The sequence below is a fragment of the Centroberyx gerrardi genome, chromosome 6 (assembly GCF_048128805.1).
Source record: "Centroberyx gerrardi isolate f3 chromosome 6, fCenGer3.hap1.cur.20231027, whole genome shotgun sequence".
NCBI lineage: Eukaryota > Metazoa > Chordata > Actinopteri > Beryciformes > Berycidae > Centroberyx > Centroberyx gerrardi.
The window spans coordinates 34067422-34084282 of record NC_136002.1 but is presented as its reverse complement, the minus strand read 5'-3'; the positions used below and the strand labels follow the sequence as shown (position 1 = coordinate 34084282).

Here is a 16861-nt window from a genome sequence, read left to right as displayed (position 1 = left end):
AAAATATGCAAAGGTATTTCTGTTGGATTTTTTGCTGAAATTTTCACTGGTATTGCTGCAGAAGTCAAACATCTGGTACAGCAACAATAACGATCCCAGCAGAGTGCATCCATACACATGGATTATTAGAAGCTGTCTAGTAACTGAAGAGAAACTAGAAAGCTTTTAATAATCAGACAATAATCTGAATCAGTATAAACAATAAAAAAGTGGCATTAAGCTTGAATCAAAAAACTTGTACTTCACTGTACACATCACAACAATCTTCAATTCCCTCAGTCTTGGGATGCCTCTCTAGATACCTGGTCACCTGACAGACCCGTACTGTGCTGCACCAGACAGTATAAGAGCTCAAACTACAGCAACAATTATTCATCAAGCTTTCATAGTGCCATTATTGTAGCAGGATAGACTTCAACTAGTACTATCTCTCACCTCACAGGTAATCATTTACTGCATGTTTGATATTTTTAATGTTAGTTTTCATCATTGACCACTGAGGCAACAGGCCGCAAGTTGCAGGTCCTGAGGTTCAATTTTTAGATAATAAGGTCTTTATTATTGGGAAATATGAACCAAAGTTTCATAAATACTGCTGTGCTGCTCACTGCCTACGATCCCCCAGGCCCACTAAACTGTGTCTTCTTCATGCTTACTTTTTTCCTTTATGTCTTTACTATATTAGCAAACCTGATTCTGATACTTGTCATTTATATGGATTCTAGCTTACACAAGCCAATGTACATATTCCTGCTAAACTTGGCGGTGAACGGTCTGATTGGATGCTCAGCTGTGTGTCCTAATGTCATGGACAATCTTCTCAGAGACGCCCAAAGCATCTCTTATGGAGGATGTTTATTGCAGGTGCTTTTTATCAATGTGTATGCATTGAATGCTTATGCAATCTTGGCTGTTATGGCATATGACAGATACGTCTCAATTTGCAAGCCGCTGCAGTATCACACCATTGTAACGCCTTCCAAAGTGAAACTATTATTGACTGTTGTATATTTCATTCCTGTCACCCTTCTGTCTTTTCAAGTTTATCTAACATCACAACTCCCTTTGTGCAGGTTTGTAATCAACAAGCTTTTCTGTGATAACCTGTCGGTTGTGAAGCTGTCCTGTGTTAAAAGTGCCCTGGGAAACATTTATGGTTTATTCATTACTGCAAGTCTGGTGGTTTTGCCGTTTTTTCTAGTCCTGCTGTCATATATGAAAATATTACATGTGAGCTTGAGGGCATCAAAGGAGTCCCAGAAGAAAGCGCTAAGTACATGTGCCCCGCATTTGATTGTCTTCATCAATTTCTCTGTGAGCATCCTCTTCTCTGTTGTCTACAACAGGCACAGCACAGTGTCTAAATATGTTAACCATCTCATTTCAGCACAGTTCATATTTTTCCCTCCATTACTGCATCCACTTGTTTACGGGATCAGGACAGAAGAGATAAGGAGATCTATTACAAAAGTCATCCAGAGAGGGATTTTGGCAGGACCACTATAATTCACGGTAATTCAAGGTTTCAGAAGTCTGTCAGTGTGGCAGCAGCCAGGATCCGACCGCAGCACCGCGGCAGACAGGAAGACACCAGCTACCAGCCGGGCACTGCTAGATGTCTGCTGTGGCCCATTAGTTCATCTGCTCGGTGGGGGCGCTGCAGGTTTGAATCCGGTCTGTTTCAGTGGGAATAAACACAGCAGAGCAGACATGGCCCAGTCTTTAAGTAAGCAAGTCAGTAAACCTACATATGAAATGTTTAATTCCACAATGGTAATGGAAATAAACTCATTGCCTGAAATAAAAACGTTTCGTCAAACAAAGATGTAAGTTATGTGCTGTTTTGTGATACATTAAAAAGTATCATGATACATTTCAAATTTGTGCTGTCAATCATTTTGTAACAGTACGTGTTACTTTATTCAAATGGTGGAGATTTCGGACTAAACCTCTTTATTCACCTGCCTTGACCAGTGGACATTTCGCTTTAGTTAGCTAGTTTGATTTCCTACATGGGAACCTTGTGTTCAGCCCAGCACACACACTGTGGAACCGGCCCTTCACTGCTATGAGCTGTTTACCTTCGGCAGCAGTGTGCAGGATGAGGGCCGAGCGCCACATGAAACAACTTACAGTAACACAATTCTCCACTTGTCGGCGTATCGACTCTACAACTGAAGCTGGGATTTTCTCCATGCAAACATGGGGAAAGTGAGAGAGGAAAAACAAAACACAAAGACGGAAACACAAATGGGATTTACAAGTTAAGTTTGATAATAATAATAATAATAATAATAATAATAAACTTTATTTATTAAGCACTTTTCAAAATGAGTTACAAAGAGCTTTACAACAAGAAAAATAGAGTTTAAAATTTCAATAAAACATCATATGAGATGAAGGACTTAAAATATAAAAGAACACCATCTAAAAGAAGGAATACAGTGAAATGGAATACAACAATATAAAAGAAAATAGAATAAAATAAGTTAAAATAAATCACAGTGGCCGAAGGAGCCGGTCACATGAGTGAAGCTCACGGGTTCGAGTCCGGCTCAGGACTGTAGCTGCCTGTCGTCCGTCTTTCTGCCGCACTTCAGTGAAAGCTGCCCAATAAAGCAAAATGTCTGAAATATAATCTCTATTAAAACTGACTGAAGGTCGAGCAAGTCAGTGAGGAACCCGATAGTGAATATAGGCCTGAATTATTTAAAGATTGTTTATTATTTCAGATTTTTAATTCATAAACATGAACCAGTTTTTTTTCAATCTGTCACTTTAATCCTATGAAATAGATTTTTTTTTAAAACTGTAATTCAAAATACACATTTGGACTCCCTATTAATAGTGTGTACAGAATACTTTCTTAGGTCAGCACTCTCAGCGGCCCACCGGGAATCTTCCTGATTCTCCCGGTTAGCCGCTCCGGCACTGAGAGGATATTTTCATTCATCGCATCCCTGCTGGCCTGTGTGGAAGGATACTGACTAGAGGTGCTGAGGATTTGCTTTGACCAGACAAGAAAGCACAGGCCGAGTCTTTAACCACTGCTGATCCAAAGTCGCAAAACAACCAACATGTTTGTTTTCTGAACCAAGCTTGTTTTCATTGAGGTCATCATCTGTGTTGCGACACACTGAGCAGTGTCTACCAGGCCCTGTCTCACTGCTGAGTGACAGCTTCTTAACCGCCCCCCGGGGACTGAGAGCAGTACAGTGCACTAATGACCCGTTATGTAATGAGCCAGTGAGTAATCCACCATGTTTACAAGCCCGACTCATTAGCTTCTGAATTCCCCCTGCACTGCATTACAACTGTGGAAAGTTTTGACCATTATCCAACAAAACTTACTGATGCCTTCCATCTAAACTCTCGGAGGTACAGGGCCCACAAAACTGGGGTCATTTACCAAAAATGTCGTTATATACACTACCAGTCAAACGTTTGGACACACACATTTTTCTTTATTTTTACTATTTTTCATCAAAACTATGAAATAACACAAATCAACACAGCATCAAACAAATCAAAACTATCTTATATTTTAGATTCTTTGCCTTGATGGAAAGGCGAAGGCTTTGGAAAGAAATTCATGCATAGGATCAACTTCACTATTTATATTTGTCTAAGAAACTCATTTCAAGCATTTAAACAGAAGCCTTTAGATCAAAATGGCTTTAATTGGCTATAATCAGGTGGGTCCAAACTTTTGCATGTTACTACAGATGCCTGAAGGTCTTACAGTGTGTGAGAGCTGTAGGATGTCATTGTTCCCATACTGCAGACAAACCAAGGCCATCTGTCAGACCCTGCAGCACACGGCTATCACATGACAGATGATGCTGTGTTAGAGAAGAGGAACCTGCCCACACAGAGCAGGAGGCAGATCACTGCACACTGTTGCCAAGCGACACAGCTGTAGACAAACACAACAGAAGTGTGTGGAATATTGATAATATTGGCAGCATGAGGGTCATCATGTGACTTCATATGGCTTGCATGTGAAATCAATAACAGTTAAGAGGAGGCAGTTCTAACAAGGAACGCTAAACAAAAGTAACTATGAAGTTGTTGAACCCGTCCCAGAACAGCAGCGTGATCATAAGGCGTTTCTCTGTCTGGGAAGTGTTTGGCTGCTGTGTATCTAAGTTTTGTTGGAGTGATTCCCTTTCTCAGCACTGTATGTACATCTTTAATATAGATGGAAGACTGTTGGTGTGCTTTATAAAATAATTATTCAATGTAGAGCCTGGGAAGATCATCATAGACACATAAATTCTCTGGGTTTATCTCACCGTTAAAGGACCTGGTGACCCAGACAAATTAGCTGAATTTGTATCTGAAAGGCCCAAAAGAAAGAAATGAAAACTTAAGCTAAAAGTTCTTTCTTTCAAAGCCGAGACGAGCAGCTTGGTTTCTCAGCGCCACGACAACAGTGAGAGAGGGGATCTGTTGTTTTTGAATGTCTGATTAGGAATCGCTTTTGATTTTATGGCTCTGATTATTACATTTAATTACATTTAGTTCAGGAAAGGCTTTATCCCCCTTCTGGTATGTATTTCATTCCAGTATTAAATTAAAAAGTTTCCCAGTCTGACACTAGATGGTGTAAGCTGCTTGTTAAAACTGTTCTGGAGTCGTTCTTCCTCTCCAAGCGTTACAGCGTTGCAAATATGAGGAAAGGGAAAAGGCAGAGCTGCCGAAACTCTCTGACAAGGACCGAACCCAAACATGGGTTGTGGGCCAAAACATGTGATTGGACATGGATTATTTCAAAATGTTGGAATTAACATGGTGTTTCTTCATATACCTTGTAATAAGCAAGTTTGTGAAAAAATAACTCCTCAGTTATAATTGCATCATAACAAGCTTCCCTTTCTGAAGCCCTTCAGAGGGCCAGAAGTTATTTTGTGGAGGGACAAATTTGGACCACAGGCCCTACTTTGCACAGCCTCCAGTCTAAGATCACGGGAATAATAGATGTAAAGTCAAATCTTCCTATGTAAAGTCAATCAATAACACGTAGTAATGAATTCTGTTTAAAGTCACACTGAAATAAAAAATGACCTTTTCACCTTATTAGCTCATTCTAACGATCATACCATACACTTATTTGACAATTTATGCCTCGTGTTTTTATATCTATTTGTCATGACTTTTCCTTTCTGGGAAACAGAGTATCTCTGATGATGACATCACGCTGCACCAGGAGTCGTAAATACAAACTCCGACCAATAAAACATCACAGATTTTTGAACAATCCCGCCCCTCCGCCCCTCCCATCCAATAAAACTGCCTTTTTCTCCCTAACTGATCTCCCATTGGTTTACACTTTTGAATGATCCCTCCCTGTGTTATGTCCCGCCCCAACATCCTGTTTCAACAGGAAATACATCACATTCAGGAAGCAAGGTGCTCTCAAATTGCAGTTTCATTGTGACTTTATTATTATTAATAATAATAACAATAATGATAATAATAATAATAATGATAATAACTCTATTTATGGAACACTTTTCAAAACAAAGTTACAAAGTGTTTTACAAGAAAAGATAAAACCTGTGCAGCTTTACGTTGGGTTTTCACTTAACATTGTAATAAAGGTAAAGGCATTGTGATTGGACAGATTTGTGATTTTCACCCTTTCTAGTGTCCAAACCCCAATAACAGTGCGGCCGTCCTCACAGCTCAGAGCTCCACAGCAGTCCAAGCTTTAGGCAGAGTATTGTGAAATAGCCATGGCCCTCAGGGACTGGATTTGTAACACTGATATTAAAACCTTTTCCTATAATAGAAAGTTCCCACTGTACTAGATTTTTGCTCTTATGATAAACACCACAAGCAACTTAAACGCCCCATTATTATCCTCAGTAGCACAGGCATGATTAGGATTCAAAATGAGCAAACAAAAACAAATAAACTGCAATGTAAATTTCCTTCCAACACAACAAATTTACTGAGAATCACATTGTACCTGCATGAAATAACTGTATATCTTTCGTGGGTGAACTGTTTAACTGATTAAATTTAGATTTATTACATTCTTTCACATGACATATATTTCCAGTTTTTTTTTTTTCTGTGCAACTTTACAATTCGTTTTTTATCAATATGTTAGCATTAATAAATAATCTGTTAGCATTGAGTTGATCAAGATGAACAGGACAAGAGTGTCAGATGTCAGACCATCCCTTTGTTCAAAATGAAAGATTAGACATAGAATTACTAAGCTATAAATTGAAAAAACGTTATATGAACAGTTCCTACCCTGAAATTTGCATCATCTTTCACTGACCGCATACAGATAAAATAATGTACAGTCATTTGTTTTGAGTCTTTGGACAGATGAAAATCTACAGCAACAGTTTCTTTATCTTTGCCTCTAAGGTTTCATGTTTAATATTGTTTTATTCATACATTTAACCAGAGACATCATCTCATTACTGTTGACACTACAGTAGTAAACAGCTTCTGTTCATTCAGTTTTTTCTTGTAAGTCAAGCTGAGCAAATCTGTTGACCGTTGACATTGAAAGTCTACATTTAACAATAGATCAGACTTCTACATATGTTACGGATTTTCGACATCCTCAGTCCATATAATATAGGGTTGAATAGTGGTTGGCATGTAAGAAAGTATAATGAAAAGATAATGCGCAACACACTGGGCACACTGGTCATGTCAAATCTGCTCTGCAATATTTCAAAGCAGCACCCAAAAGAAAAGTTCAGAAGGGAAGCAAGGTGAGGTGTGCAGGTACTAACAGCTTTTTGTCTGGTCTCTTTTGAACCGGCAAAACAAATCTGAAGAATCTTCATGTAAGAGAAAATTATTGGAATTAGAGGGACTAAGACTGCAAGAACAGTGCCAAAGAGCCCATAGATGTTATTTACTCTGGTGTCAGAGCATGCCAGCTTGACGATGGGGTAGTTGTCACAGTACACTTTGTTAATGATGTTCCCACACAGTTGTAAAGGGACACTCAAGGATATAGAGACAAGACATTCTAGAAAAGAGTACAACCAAATCACAGCAATAAAGACAGCCACCTTGTTAGATGTCATACGTGTATTATATTGTAGAGGGCAACAGATAGCAAGGTACCTGTCATAAGACATGAGGGCTAAGTTGCAAAACTCAACACATGCATAAGAGTACAAACAGAATATCTGCAGGAAACATAATGAAGCAGAAACAGTGTGAGTGTCGGAGATTATCTGAACCAGAAGGAATGGAAACAACCCTGCACTGCCATACAGTTCATTTACAAACAGGCTGCACAGAAAAAGATACATAGGTTCATGTAAGCTTCTATTCATACAGATAATCGCAATGAGCAAAAAATTGTTAAAAACAATTAGAATATATAAAGATATAACAATCATGAAAAATAAGTATTTCAAAGGCCCACTGTTGAAGTAGGCACTAAGTACGAAATATGAAAACTGTGTAGAATTTACCATGATCCTCCCATTGGTTCACAAAGCAATAATTAGTGTGCACATGATGAAATAATTTGAATAACCATTCTAATTTGCCTCAAAATGAAACGTTCGTATTATTATTTTACATTTGTTACATATTTGTAAAAGTTTAAACGAGTGCACCTGTGTTTCATATGCTTGTTTGGGACAATGTGCAGCTAAAGCACTAAGCAGACAGCAACATTATTCAGCTTACTACAGTAAACAACTTCATTATCAAGAAAACAATCGAATGTGACAAATAACCAACCTTATCATTCCATTATGTAAACTCACAATATATCCATACATCTATCAATATTATTTCAGCTTAGAAATGACAAAACAATGTTTATACCATTGTGTGAATCCTAGCATTCATCTGCTATCCTGTAGACTGCTGCAGTCATACTGTGAGTCACTTTTAACTGAGCTGGCTGAAACACTGTCGCTCCTTTATACCTCTTCAATACAGGGAACGCCATGGCTATCATGGCAGTCTGACCTCATTATCAAAGGCCCCACTAAGGGTTATTGAAAACTTCATAGGCCACCCACTTATTGTAATTTTAAATGGATAGCTCAGTAAAGGCAATTTTAAAGACAAAAGGAATGGTTTCTTCCTGTGCCTTTAAGCCTCATAGTTTACAGTACGGCTTCAGGATAATATATTGGGCTGCATTACAGGTGGCTTCAAGCAACTTCCTCCAGCTGCTCTTGAGGAGAGGCTGTCTATATTTTCACTCTGTTTCGCCTGGTTTTCGTAGAGCATACTGGTGCATGCAAGGTGTGGTTTTGGCAAGCAGCGTATATACATGGTTGTTTTTTTGCTGTTGTTACCAAACACTTGTATGGATGGTTGCACAGAACAAGAGTAACCTAAAAGTATAATTTGTGAGAGACTTACATAATGTTGGATTTTCATTGTGATTTTCTAATTTTGACAACGATGGCTTAATGTGGGTCAAGAATAAATTATGTGCATCCAAAATGAAAATGAAATATTTTTTAACAGTTGCTTTGGTGTATTTCTTCACCCTGACACCCCTAGGACAAGAGATCTACAATTTATGGCATGGTGTCTAAGATTCATTTACAACAACAACACTCACTCATCTTTTTTCTGCTGTGAGTAGTCTTAAATGAGCCATTGAGCTTTGAGTTTTAAATTTGTTTAAAGCTGCACTAGAAAACTTTGCATTTTGGCAGTCCCAAGTGGTAGCGAGAGATAACTGTTTGTATAACTGTATTGAAAGTTTGAAGGATTTTACCAAGAAATCCTTAATGGGGCCTTAATTAGTCAAATGAGCTGTCACACATCTCAATGTGGCATCAAAATCAATAGACAATCAACAGCCAATCAGGAAAGGGGGAGGGGCTTAAATGAAATCACCAATAGACAGGATATTCTCTCCTGAGTGCGAATTTGGGATGAATAAAAATAAACAATGGAGAACCAGCCAATCAGGAAAGGGGACGGGCTTAAATGACATCACCACTCAATAGGAGTCTCCCGAGTCTGACGAGCATCACTCTTGTCAGTGCAACTTTGGGAGCAATACATATCGACCATAAAAAAACTGACAATCAGGAAAAGGTTAGAGACATAAAAGAATCAATGCAAATATCTGTCCCGAGTCCGACAAACTCCCACTCATGCCAGTGCAACTTTAGGATCACCCAGATAAAAATGATTAAACAATAAAACTTGGGGATCAATAGATAAAGACGATGAAAAGCAAAACAAATTCTTTTTAAATTTCTGAGATAACCAACGGATGATGAAAAAACAGCCAATTAAGAAAGACGCAGGGGCTTAAATGACATCACTAATCAATAGGACACTCTCATGAGTCAAATAAACCATCACACATCTCAGTGTAGCTTCAGGATCCATACAGCCAATCAGAAAAGGGAGAGGGGCTTGAATGACAGCACCAATTGATAGGGAACTCTTTCCCGAGTCTGATAAGCCATCACTCATGTCAATGCGAGTTCGGGATCAATAGCTATAGATGCTGAAAACCAGCACATATTCTTTTGAAATTTTTGGGAAGGACTGATGAACTGACAGACCAACCTATTCTACCTGATATCTAACCGAGGATGTAATCCGTGATAAACTGTAACTAGTTTAGACTTTCTAAATTGACACCCAGGATTTGAACTCCAGTCTCAGTCTCGCGTGGCAAACCTAGCATATGATTTACCAACCGTGCTAAACTGAAAGTGACGTGGCAATTGAGCTCATAGTGTCTTTATAACTGTGTATCATGGTGGCACATGCGCAGTAAAGTTGTTTTTTTTTGGGACCAACCGACCGGCTGACCAACCAAGTGACTTAAGCTAAAAATGTAAACTTATGTGACAGTGAATGTGAAACACTCTCCCTGTCACACAAGAAGTCTCTAGGTCACTCTAAGTATGATCATACACATTGTTTTGACTAGTAGTAAATAGTACAGAATCAAAGACTCTCTGTATTGGTTTATGTATTTTCAAGTAAAATAATTTAGAATTTGTGTTGATAGGCATATAACAGTAACAATAAAAAATAAAAGTGTAACCTCATGTTAACTGGAGTCTGCTAGTAGGTTTGAGTTTAGTGCAAGAATGCACAACGACATTGATCATGCACACATAATTCAGTATGATGTAAGGCACCGCCTTCCAGCATGCCAGGGTCTGTTAGGGTTTCCTCCCAGTCGGCCGTACCTGCTATAAAGAGATCGCAACATTATCGTGCTGGAAGGGGTTTGCATGCCCCAGTGACCCTGGGAGCTATGTTGTCGGGAGCCTTGTGTTACTGATAGGAACACTCAAGGCAAAGTGATTTCAGGCAAGGCACGAGACAAATATAAAGAAAAAGCTAACTGGGCAAGGTCACCTGGTCAGAGAAGAGACCGGGAAGGACCACTCTGTTCCTTGGCTGTGATGGGAGATCATGCTGGAAGGACGAAAGTCAGTGCAGCACTTCACTCATTAAGTTTGTATGGCAGAGTGGCCAGAAGGAAGCCTTTCCTGAAGAAAGGTACATGACAGCAGCCTGGAGTTTGCAAAAAGGCAGTGCAAGACTGAGGCAAAAGATAATAATAAATTATCAATTATAATCAAATTATCAAATTATAATAAAACCAAAACAGAACTCTTCAGCTGTGATACAAAGTGCTACGTTGGGCAGAAACCAGGCACAGCTCATCACCCATCTAACACCTGCCCTACCATGAAGGATGGTGGTGGCAGCATCAGCATGTGAAGCCAAATACAAGCAAATTCCTGAGGAAAACCTGCTTTAGAGTGCCAAAGATCTTTGTTAGGATCACCATTAGCTGATGCCTCAGCTCAGACTTGGGTTTGGGAGTTCCTCAAAGTCCTTCCACTTTCTGGTAATGTTCCCAGTCAAGGTCAGCATTTCTCTGTCTGTGCTGAGAACAGACTTTGTCATGTCCTGCATTCCCCTCCTTGCTGAATCATTTTCCAGAAGCTCTTTGAGGCCACCTGAATGTCATTCTCCTTAGCCTCCTACAAACTACTCCTACACACAGGCTTTCCCTTCTGCAACTACTGGTATGCCATTACATCTCTGCTGAGTCAGCAGTCCTTCATGCCAACCAGGCCCAGAAGACCTCCTTCTTCAGCTTGGCAACCTCCTTCCCCACTGGTGTTCATCAGTGGGTTCTTAGGTTCCCGCCATGACAAGCACCGACCACCTTCTGGTTACAGCTCCTTGCAGCCACTTCGACGACAGAAGTTTTGAACACATTCCGACTCCATGTCTCCAACCTCTTCAAGGATGCAGGAGAGGATACAAGATACAAGATACTTTATTGCCACACAACCAGGTTGGTGGTATTTGATTTCAGTACAGTGTTTCAGCTCTGAATTAAACATATCTACATTTACCCCCCTTCCCAACAATAAATACATAATGGGGGGGGGGGGGGGGGGGGGGCACTTCAGTGAGCATACTCACTGAAGTGAGTATGTACTGAATGATGGCGGTGTAGAATCGGACCTGCAGGCGTTGTTTGACCCTGTACTTCCTCAGTTGCCTCAGGAAATACAGTTGCTGCTGGGCCTTCTTCATGATGGTGGTGGTGTTGATGTCCCATTTTAGATTTGGATCCATAGGGTAATTTATCCATTGCCCAATGGGGTGAGGGTGGAGCTGCGGTATCATAGTTTTTCTGTAGTCAATCCCATGATTGTCATGGTTTCACCGGTTACCTCTAAATCCAAATCTGTGATAGTTACCATTGCTGCCATGTCTACTTGAGCAATGCAATATCAGCCTCCTTACATTGCATGGGCTCAGGTATCCATTGTCCGGAGGGCAATGCTTTCTCCTGGTTCATCTGAGGAGAACAATTACATCAGCTCTTTCATGATCTGCAGTTCCCCCTGCATGGGGTTCAGTGCTGCAGGGATGGACTTGGACCTGTTCTTGATCAGCAGGTGAGGTTGTTTTCCCCTGAGCATAGGGTTTCTCATCTATCCACATTTCCACATTTTCCATATCCATTGAGATGGTCTGGGATGCCACATGTATCCGTCCGTCTTCTCCCATAGGTACATGTAGGTTTGTTGAGTCCATGCACCAAAGCTGTGCACCCAATTTCACCATGAGTATACACCTCATCTCTCTTCTTCTGGACCTCTTCTCTAAGACATTTGAAGTTCTTAAGTTCTCTTAAGTGCTTTAGTTACTCTGAGACTGAAGTTGAGAGCAGCTCCATCTGGATCACTGAGCATGGTTGCTGGCAAGAAGATTTCCACCACTGTGGCCACATTGCAAATAGTTAAGCTGTGTTGTCTCAAATCCTGTAGTGTGTGCACCTCAATGGGTGGGAGCTGTGTAGCCAGGTTCTTCACGTAAAATGCTGAGCTGTTGCTACATTCCCTCTGTACCATTTGCATCCATGGTGTTTAGCTCCTTGGACCATGCTGTTGTTGGGAGTGATCATACTTGGACAGTCACAACTGACAGAGGAGTGCCAACAGCAACGGAGTCACTCAAGTAAAGGTAGAAGCCCTGTAGTGGTTCACTGCAGGTCCTCTGCATGGTGTAGTCCCAGGGAGTGGTAGCTTCTTCATTTACTTCTAGTATCTTCATGATCTTACCATCTGAGCCAGAAGGTGCATACAAATGGGACAATTCTAATTAATGCAACCACACCACCTGGTCTGGTGGTTTCAATGGCCTTCTGTCCTTCTTATGTTTTCCTCACAATGTGCTCAATCAGTACTTTTAGGTTGAATTTGCTGGTAAGTTCTGGGCATCTGATCACCATAGTTGTCATCATCAGTGTCATAAGCATAGTAGCATTAGCTCCCACAAGCTGCGTTTTGTGAAAACGGATGACTTTATTAGAACTTTTATGGTAACGTGTCCATGATACTATGGCCAAGCAGGAACGGTGAACGCAGAGTGCGATTTGTAAAAAAAACAGAGGGATATTTTTGGAATGCATTTTTGCCGGGTGATATTTTACACAAGGAGGCGTGAAAATGAAAAATACAAGTGCAAACCCCTATCATACACATATTATTGTTCCCCAACGAATTCTATCTATATATGTCAATATATATCATGACCATATCCGTATGTCATATATGAGCCACACAGGGAGAGAGAGAGATTCTGAGTAGGAGAATGCCGTGTATGCATGCTTGCATACCTCCATGCAAGCATGCATACACTCATGCATGCTTGTGTCAGCTCCCGGTGAGTGTGATATAGCTATGTGGCAAAGAGATGGATAATATAAAAGAGGGAATTTGTGCGACATTTTATTTTTGCGTGCGTTAACATCCCTTTTCTACATGCCTGATTTCTATTCTAGTGGAGTAAATAGGTTTACATATTGTCACCATATCGTACAGTAATGTGGGAATAGGAATAACGCACATCAGATAATAAATCAGACCTACTGGTGTGATCAATCGGGCCATTATGGGTCAAAATATACAGCGGTGCCGGTGCGTAATGGCTGTGCGTAATACAGTGGCTGCTTTGGCTTGAATCTCCAGTTTTATGCGTCTGGCCTGCAGGTGATGCCAGCTGTGTGCCAGTCAGCGCGTGTTTGTGGACAGCAGCGATGCTGACGAAAGGAAGAAAGATTTCTCACATACCGTTCTTTTAGCAAAACAATTAGTGTTGATGACGGACCTCCTTTTCTTTTTACACTTGGTCGCCCTTCTCTTATCCACAGCTCTGCAAATTTATGAGCTGGAAAGAACGCACCTTCTATAATCCATGCGGGTTTTTTTGGAAGTTGTTTGCGCCATGTACTGTCTTATTGGTACATTTAATTTACTGACAGAATAAAACATGCCAGAGAGTAGGGGAAAGCGTGTCCCCACCTGCGATTGCATTTCACTGCGCAATCTAACTGTCGGGCATAGGAAATGCATTTATTTAATTCAGTCTGACCAGAAGCAGGGATAAAACGTATCCCCACCGGCGATAAAAATGGATGACCGGAGGGGGGGATATCAAAAGCAGAGGGAGGGAAATCCCCCCCATCCCCCCCATCCCCCCCATCCCCCCCGGCAATTCGCACCCTGGGTGAATGTTTGAGCCACCAAAGAGCAGCCACAAAATGAAGTGCCTGGTAGGTCTTTTTGTATAGAAGTCTTTGGGACACTAGTAATGGCACGTAAAAATCAAAGCCATCTAGCGTTCCTTTGGGGCTACTCCCTCCAGGCAATGGTACAGGCCTAACCCCCCCATACCCTCAAACTATGGTCCAGCCCTACACACCAGCCTGCTTGAGGAGTGTTTTGCTATTGGTTGTTTTGCTTCATGACTTTGTGTTGTGTTTTCTGATTAATTGTTTTGCCTTCTGATTTTGATTTGTATTTTTTGAATTGCTGTATGGTTCTCTGATTTGTTGTTTGGCTTTGTGATTTTGTGTTTTTGTTTTGCAATTTTGTTTTGTTTTTTAAAATGTTTTGATTTCTTATTTGTTGTTTTGTTTTCTGATTCATGGTTTTGTTTTGCGATTTTGGGTTCTGTTTTTTTAAATATTGTTTTCATTTCTTATTTTTTGTTTTGTATTCTGATTCATGGTTTTGTTTTCCAATTTGGTGTTTTGTTTCTTAAAATGCTGTTTTGATTTTGTATTTGTTGTTTTCTAATTTATGATTTTGTTTTGCACAAAAATCTGACTTTGGGTATATTTTTATTAGAATCATTACTATAAAAGAATATAAACAGAGTCGTTAATAGTTTGACATTTCATTGTAAAAATGGGAGATGGTAAGATATTAATACAAGAAGTGGAGAAGTGGAGTTTCTGTTAAACTGTTAAGTTTCCTGGAAAGAACCATGACATTAAGTACTAATTATAGGGAAAATAGAGGAAGAGGAAGAAGAAAGGAGGAAGAAGAAAACATGAAATTATGTTGTAGTTATTTGCACTGCCTACACTCACTCACCCTGAAAAAAATGTTACCTAACTTATTCATATTTTGTTTAAATTCACTGAATTTACTGAACTTTTATTTCACCAGACCACAATCCAAATAAAGTAAATGACAGTGGGGCACTATCGGGATAATTTTTCCATTATTTTGCTTTTTTTGTGAAATCAACAAACTTTTCAAGACTACAAAATATTATTTTTATTTATATATTTATTTTCCGGTACTCTTCCAGACTTACTACACCTACACAGGAACCCTGGAACCAGCCTACATTTAACAATAGACCAGACTTTTACATATCTTTCGTATTTTGGACATTTGCATTCCATACATGATAGGATTGAAAAGCGGTTGGATTATTAAAAAATACAGTGATGAAATAATGCGCAACACACTGGGCACACTGGTCATGTCAAATCTGCTCTGCAATATTTCAAAGCAGCACCCAAAGGAAAAGTTCAGAAGGGAAGCAAGGTGAGGTGTGCAGGTACTAACAGCTTTTTGTCTGGTCTCTTTTGAACCAGCAAAACAAACTTTAAGAATCTTCATGTAAGAGAAAAGGATTGGAATTAGAGGGACTAAGATGGTGACAACAGTGCCAAATATCCCATAGATGTTATTTACAGTGGTGTCAGAGCATGCCAGCTTAGCAACCAGGTAGTTGTGGCAAAACACACTGTTTATGATGTTTCTACACAATGTCAAACGAATGCTCAAGGATAGAGTGATCAGGAATTTGAGAAAAGAGTACAACCATATCACAACAATAAAGACAGCCACCTTGTTAGATGTCATACGTGTATTATATTGTAGAGGACAACAGATAGCAAGGTACCTGTCATAAGACATGAGGGCTAAGTTGCAAAACTCTATATGTGCATATGTATATAAACAGAAAATCTGCAAAAAACAAAATGAGGCAGAAACAGTGTGAGTGTCAGAGATTATCTGAACCAGAAGGAATGGAAACAACCCTGCACTGCCATACAGTTCATTTACAAACAGGCTGCACAGAAAAAGATACATAGGTTCATGTAAGCTTCTCTTCATACAGATAATCACAATGAGTGCTGTGTTGGAAAAAACAATTGTAATGTATAACAATGCAGTTATCATAAAATAAAAGTATTTCAAAGGTCCAACATGCATATAAGCCCCAAGAATGAAATAAGATAGAGTAGAATTGACCATTATCCTTGATTTAGTTCACAAAACAATAATTAGTGTGCACATGAATTAATTTGAATTAATGCTTCTCATTATTTATCTCAAAGTTAAACATTTGGTATAGTTTTCAAAGACAGCATTTTGGAAAAAGCAACACCACTTTCACATATTTGCTAAGCTTTAAACTGACACTCTACTAACACTGCTTTGCTGAGCTTTCATTTAGAAATGATCATCAAGTGTAAAGAAAATTAACAAATGTGAGAAGCAACCCAAACTTACAATTCACTCCCCTACCCACGCAGAATATCCAGGAACCTTTCAATACAAGTTTATAAATGACACAACAAAGTTTACATGTTACACACAATTTAACATTCGTCATCTGTTGTCCTGTACACAGCTGTAATCATGTCTAACTGTAGACCGCAGCAATGTCTGCTGCTTTATACCTTTTCAAGACAGGAGAAACCTACCAGGTCAGTCCCACCTCATTATCAAAGGCCTTTACCTGTCAATCAGATATTCATGCAGTGTAAACAACTATGCTTCAGGCACTTTTGGATTCTTTTTCTAACTTGACACTGGCTGAAGTTTACACTGGAGCAAAATAACTGAAAAATGTGTTTGGGGTGCAAACAGAGAATTTCAAGGGAAAATGGATTGGGATTCTTTCAGTTTCCATCAGGTAAGGCAGAGCAGGCAAATAAACAAAGAGACCTGGGCAAAAAATAAAAGCAAGAAGAGACCTGGAGCAATAAAGTGCTGCTGCTGGCCTGATAAACCTGCTGAAGAGGCCGATT

At 39.7% G+C, this 16861-nt stretch overlaps 3 protein-coding genes across 3 annotated transcripts; 1 reads left to right on the top strand and 2 right to left on the bottom strand.

Annotated features, from left to right (window-relative positions):
* Nucleotides 1-570: 570 nt before the first annotated feature.
* LOC139929777 (olfactory receptor 52D1-like) lies at nt 571-1506 on the top strand. The gene has a single exon (XM_071922784.1). It carries the CDS (start codon nt 571-573, stop codon nt 1504-1506), a length of 936 nt encoding a protein of 311 aa, XP_071778885.1.
* Nucleotides 1507-6542: 5036 nt separating this feature from the next.
* LOC139929778 (olfactory receptor 4B13-like) lies at nt 6543-7487 on the bottom strand. The gene has a single exon (XM_071922785.2). The coding sequence runs from the start codon at nt 7461-7463 to the stop codon at nt 6543-6545; it is 921 nt and encodes a 306-aa protein (XP_071778886.2). The 5' UTR covers nt 7464-7487.
* Nucleotides 7488-15164: 7677 nt separating this feature from the next.
* LOC139929784 (olfactory receptor 52B2-like) lies at nt 15165-16106 on the bottom strand. The gene has a single exon (XM_071922793.2). The coding sequence runs from the start codon at nt 16080-16082 to the stop codon at nt 15165-15167; it is 918 nt and encodes a 305-aa protein (XP_071778894.2). The 5' UTR covers nt 16083-16106.
* Nucleotides 16107-16861: the final 755 nt, after the last annotated feature.